The sequence below is a fragment of the Genypterus blacodes genome, unplaced genomic scaffold (genome assembly GCF_046128005.1).
Source record: "Genypterus blacodes isolate CSIRO-AG114 ecotype Tasmania unplaced genomic scaffold, CSIRO-AGI_Gbla_v1 ptg000215l_1, whole genome shotgun sequence".
NCBI lineage: Eukaryota > Metazoa > Chordata > Actinopteri > Ophidiiformes > Ophidiidae > Genypterus > Genypterus blacodes.
The window spans coordinates 1,232,453-1,238,452 of NW_027467014.1; the positions used below are offsets into that span (position 1 = coordinate 1,232,453).

Genomic DNA, 6,000 nt, shown 5'->3' on the forward strand with positions numbered 1-6,000 from the left:
CAAACCAACTCTGTCTGGACCTATAACTGTTTTGGTTACACTGGAAGTAAAGAAGTAAGTTTTCATGAGGAGCGCGTAGTTTTGTAACCCCACACACACATACACAGCTGATCGAATGCACAACATACAAAACCCGAAACGTAAATGAAACACAGAGACTCACCGGTGATCGAGGCTGACGGCTGTCAAATCGCTCTGCATCGTAACGATCATCTGTATTTTGTGTCTACGCTGCGGATCAATATCCTGCTCCTGATCACCTATAAGAGTAAACACACCGCCGCCCCCCTCGCTCACTATGGAAACGTCTCCTCGTCCCGGGTTGCGTGGAAACAATCGCGGCTCATGTTGCGTCTTTATCATTTCCTTCACTTCTCTTCGGAATCAAAACACAAAAGGAAAAAACTTCTCACCAATCGGGTTTAATTTTCTAAACTTCGGGCAGGAATGGGACTTATTGAGACCCCCCTCACCACACACACACACACACACACACTAGACAAAACATCTCCTGTGGAGAGTTGGACCCCTCTAGCTTCTTCTCCCCCCCTTGCTTCTTCCAGAAACGCGATGGACAGATTGCGTGAAAAGTGAAATTACCCCCGAGGAATGAACGTAGAGGAATTTCCCTGCGTGAAGAACATATTTAACAACCCTTTAAGCTGTCAGGAATGCTTTGTGGTCCGCTGCCGGCCAGAGGGGAGAGAAATATGTTAATAATGTAGCTACTGCCAGACCAAATATGGGCATATGGTTACGTCTGAGCTGCGGGGCGCATCTGGAAACGCTTAGCTCGCTCTGAATAAAGGCGACGGAGGGACAGAAATAGACAGTTACACGTATTCCTACACACACACACACACGCACACAATGTATATACACACATACACACACACACACACACACACACACACACACACACACACACACCTTGGAGGAGTGAGAGAAACCTACAGCTATTTTACACAACACACTGTCTCAGCATTGTTCAAACGCGTTCCTGACGTGGTTATAAGTCTATAATATCCTTTAAAGTACTTATAAGTAACTTTGTAGTACTCGTATATGCCGTCTGGTGTTTTTATAACGTATATATTAGAATCCTATAGAGTTTGATGTGTTTTAATATGGTGGATACGCGGTTTGTTATAAAATGATGACGTGATTAAAAGGTGTCAATGTTGTGTTTATTCACCGCGGGATAAACATTTATAACTTTCATAGTTTTTAAAGTAAAGTGAAGTAATCGAGCGATGTGAGAGCGGTGGAGAGAGAGAGAGAGAGAGAGAGAGAGAGAGAGAGAGAGAAATGAAATGAACAGGGGGATAAACAAGAAGAGGGGAAAAATGTGCGACGGAAAAGTGTGTTCAGATGGGATCCAGGGGGGAAAAATCCATTTGAGAAAAAGGAGGAGGAGAGAGAGAGAGAAGAAGAAAAAAAAGGAAGAAGCAGGAGAAGCAGCAGCGGCGGAGGGTTAGACAGGGTGGAGCTTCGGCCCGGGATGGAAAATGCGCCGAGAAACATTCCTGGCATAGTTTGGGAACAGTTCAGCAGGCAGCCCAGGAACGACGTCAGCGTCCCTCTGCGGTATATAAGGCCGGAGGTGGCCGGAGCTCGGCAGACTGCAACAGAGCCTCACACTGAGAGCTTCATCACCAAGGCCCGCAAGAAAACAAGGCTACAGAGACAGAGACACTTACCCGAGAGGAGAAGACTGAGGGAATACACACACACGCACGCACACACTCGGGACTCCTCCGTTACCTGCGTTTACGTACAAAGCGACCCGGGATCCGGATTCTTCTTACGCACAAGAACGACACACATCCAAGATGCTGATGCTTACTATTGTCGCTGCCTTCATTGGAAGCTTGAACCTGGTAAGTTTGATGTTATTCTCTGTTTGGAAGTGGGGGAAAGTTTCAGGTTACTCTTAAAAATGATCTGTTTTAGTCTTACAAGGGGAGAGTTTCTGCTTTTTCTCGTTTATTATGGAGATCAAAACACATTTCTGCGTGATCTTCTACGTAGCGGGACTTTGTTGTTGAGGTGTCTAACGGGGCTCTTGTTGTCTGGCTCGTCCAGGTCCTCTGCTCCTCCTCCTGCCCCTCCGTATGCGAGTGTCCGCGGGAGATGCCCAGGTGCGCGCCCGGCGTCAGCGTCGTGCTGGACGGCTGCGGCTGCTGCAAGGTCTGCGCCCGGCAGCTGAACGAGGACTGCAGCCTGACCGAGCCCTGCGACCACACCAAGGGGCTGGAGTGCAACTTCGGCGCCAGCTTGGCCGCCGCAACCACCCGGGGCATCTGCCGAGGTACGTACACAACAAGACCTGCACCTCCTCGCTCTCCCTTTCGTGTTGCTGTTTAAAAACCGAGGGCTGCCTTTAGTCTGGAGGAGTCTTTGAGAACCTGAGTGTGATTTCAACACTGTGGAATGCAGCTGAGAGGAAACTTAGTCTAAACCTCAAAGCTCAGACAGCCCACTGAGGAGGGAAAGTGACTCCTCAGGCAGCCTGAAGAATTTCACAGTTTAACTGATCCTTATCTGGCAGCCATGTGATGTCTTCAGCAGACATCTCTGAGCAGAGCAGGAAAGAATAACATTCCTTTCCTTCTGTTTTTTCTCTCCCCCGCTGCAGCCAAGTCAGAGGGCAGACCTTGCGAGTACAACAGCAGGATCTACCAGAACGGAGAGAGCTTCCAGCCCAACTGTAAACACCAGTGCACATGCATAGACGGGGCTGTGGGCTGCGTGCCTCTGTGCCCGCAGGAACTCTCCCTGCCCAACCTGGGCTGCGCCAACCCCAGGCTGGTGAAGGTGGCCGGCCAGTGCTGCGAAGAGTGGGTGTGCGACGATGGCAAGGACAGAGACATCCTGGAGAAGATCTTTGGCAAAGACATGATGACCGACGAGCTGGAGAGAGATCTCACCAACAGGAACGAGCTCATTTCAATCGTCAAGGGTGGACTCAAGTCTCTACCTGGTAAGAGAGCTTCTCATTCTGCCAGATTGGATTCCTGGTCACACACAGATGTTCTAGTGCCTCCATGTGGAAGCACTTGAAACATGCACGCTGCTAAGTTGCTAATGTTTCATTTCTTTCTTTTACCTACAGCATTCAGAGTTCAGCCTGAGGGACAAATGTTCGAAAGCCACAAGTGCATTGTCCAAACCACACCCTGGTCCCAGTGCTCCAAGACCTGTGGGACAGGCATCTCCACCAGAGTTACCAACAACAACAGCGAATGCAAACTGGTCAAGGAGACAAGAATCTGTGAAGTGCGGCCATGCACCCAGTCAACTTATTCCAGCCTGAAGGTGAGCGCCAGAGAGATCCCTGCTGTGTCTAATGCCAGCATGTGTGACCCTGAACATCCATCACTGCTGAGTCTAAGAGCATCACTAACGTCTATCTCTCTGTTGTCTCTCTTCTTCTACAGAAAGGAAAGAAATGCAGCAGGACCAAGAAGTCCAGCCAGCCGGTGAAGTTCACTTACGCCGGCTGCTCCAGCCTGAAGAAGTACAGGCCCAAGTACTGCGGCGCCTGCGTGGATGGCCGCTGCTGCACCCCTCACGACACCAGAACCATCCGCGTCAAGTTCCGCTGCGACGACGGGGAGACCTTCAACAAGAACATCATGATGATCGAGTCCTGCAAGTGCACTTACAACTGTCCCCATGCCAACGAAGCCTCCTACCCCTTCTACCGCCTCTCCAACGACATCCACAAGTTCAGAGACTGAGCGCGACAGGGGAAGAACATCGCGAACCTCCTACGCAAGACAGAGAGAGAGAGCGATCAGAGAGAACATTGGCAGCCAATGGCAGTTCGTTTGAATGCGAAAGGGTGTAAATAAGACTGCCAGTCAACTACCAGCTTCCTGTTGTAACTAGATTCCCAAGGAATTGTGGGCTTACATCATGAGGACTTTATGAAGTGCACTGTTTGCTGTGACTACATCAGCAATCTCAACTAAGAACTGCTTCGTATTAACGGAGCCTCCAGAGTAGCTTCGTTACGGAGCAACGTGTAATTAACATTTTGTACATTTGTTAGTCGTTATCAATTTGCTGTGTGTATATTTTGATCTCTAACATCAGACATGAAACCCCAAACCCGTTAGACTTGCGCGTACATATGTATGGTATGCACGCGCGCAACTTCAAACTGGTGTACCACCCCAACCCCCCCGTGTCCTGACCGACCAGCGGCCGCCCCCGACCCGTCTAACGAGCCGTGGGCGGCGGCGTTCCCCCCTTTCCTGACGTGGGCATTACTGTTCATGTTTTGTGGCAGCTATCGAAACTCCCGTCATCGACAAAGCAAAGACAAAGCGAAACATGTCAAAGGATGAATGAATGTGTTTTTATTATTGTTATTAATATTATTTATCGAAAAATGTAGCTACTTTATTTGGATATTATGTGTCATACTGGAATAAATTGTAAAATGATTTAATTTTATATGCTACAAATAAAACTGATTTATTTATGAAACGTGACATCGCCCTGGGTTTGTTGTTTTCAAAAGGCTGCAGAGAGACACGGAGGTCAGGGAGGTCACGGCGAGGACGATGGCATCCTCCCGTTCTCTTACACCGCAAACACACGAAGGACACACACACACAGACACACACACACAGTGTGCAGGGTCAGTCTGCTCTTATATAACACACCCTGGCGTTCTCTGCGCTCAGGAATGCCATTCTGAAGTGAGCGAGCGAGCTTTCATTTGATCTGGCTAAGCCAAACACTTGACCGATTCTGAGAAGGAGCAGAAGAAGAAGGAGAAGAAGACGAAGAAGGAGGAGGAGGAGAAGAAAAAGATTAGGTCCACAAGAAGCAATGAGCGCAGGAGTATGCCAAGAATCTTAAGTGCTGCTCTGAATGGGCCGGGATTAGACCCCATGCAAGCGGGACAATGACCATTATTGTATGCGAGGGGCTGCATGAGAATGTGTTTCCCCCTGTGGAGGCTTTCCTTCACACAGCAGAACAGCACCAGCGCCAAATTGACCCAATTCATTAGCAGTCGCCTTTAATAGTGAATTAGTTTCTCTGGCCTTGGATGGCCCTGAAAGCAGCATGGGTCTGCTGATGGGTTTGTAAACAGTCTGGTGAACCTGGGCGGGATCACGTCTTCCTTCCAGCTTTCACTTTAACAACCATTAAGAAATATTATCATGAGGCAGGAACAGGAAGTGGCGGTGACACGGTGGCTTCAGATGCATGTTGGCTGCCACTAAGCTGCCCGTGTTGTAATCGTCACGTGGGCACGATATCAATTCGCTTTCGCTTGAGTGGATTCTGTGCGGTGACTCTCAGGGCCGTGAAGGCGACGTGTAACACCTCATTACAGAAACATAATGAGCATCAATCAAACAGGAAGCGGTCCCCCCCCCCCCCCTCCCCCCTGAGTGTTTTCCCCTGTGAGGTGAGGTCTGCGTGCACCTGGCGCCGAGCCGCTCCGGGTCTGAGCCGGTGCAGAGCGAGCAGAGCTCAGGGGCAACGGCAGGGGAAGAGTTCTGCTTGGGTTTTTTTTTTTTGATCCAGGTAGAGGGAGCGGCTGAGGAATGCAGCAGTGGCTCACAGAGCAGACATCCTGATGGGCGGCAGATGTTGGAAAATATTTCAGAGCAACATGTTCACTTTAGCTAAGAAGGATTTTCCAAATATACACAAACATTCCCGAGTGCTCACTTGTACTCTCACAGGGCATTTTGATCTCCTGACAGACTGGGAACACGTATGTCTGCGTGGCTCGGTGGCGTCCCTTTCGTCCTGCACGGCTGATGGAAATAAGTCTTAATGTGTGTACTTAATAAGAGGCTGAGCAGGACGCGCTGCCTTTGATTGAGCTGCATACCACACACACACACAAACACACACACACAATGTGCCCACTGAGCTTTTACAGATTGCTCACATGAAAGGCTCCTGAGGTTTACCTAATCACAAAGATGTGTGGCTGCCCCTCGCAGTCAAAACAATTTCAAGCAG

At 49.5% G+C, this 6,000-nt stretch overlaps 2 protein-coding genes across 2 annotated transcripts in view; one reads left to right on the top strand and one right to left on the bottom strand.

Moving 5' to 3' along the window:
- ddah1 (dimethylarginine dimethylaminohydrolase 1) overlaps window positions 1-188 on the bottom strand; it is a 60,171-nt gene extending 59,983 nt beyond the window's left edge. The window contains exon 1 of the mRNA XM_076170213.1: window positions 164-188. The gene's annotated coding sequence lies outside the window, so the exon portion shown is untranslated. The remainder of the gene's footprint in view (window positions 1-163) is intronic.
- A 1,348-nt stretch (window positions 189-1,536) lies between these two features.
- ccn1 (cellular communication network factor 1) lies at window positions 1,537-4,502 on the top strand. Its single transcript, XM_076170203.1, has 5 exons — window positions 1,537-1,880; window positions 2,086-2,311; window positions 2,639-2,983; window positions 3,116-3,318; window positions 3,441-4,502. Exons 1-5 carry the CDS (start codon window positions 1,833-1,835, stop codon window positions 3,741-3,743), a joined length of 1,125 nt encoding a protein of 374 aa, XP_076026318.1. The 5' UTR covers window positions 1,537-1,832; the 3' UTR covers window positions 3,744-4,502.
- The last annotated feature ends 1,498 nt before the right edge of the window (window positions 4,503-6,000 follow it).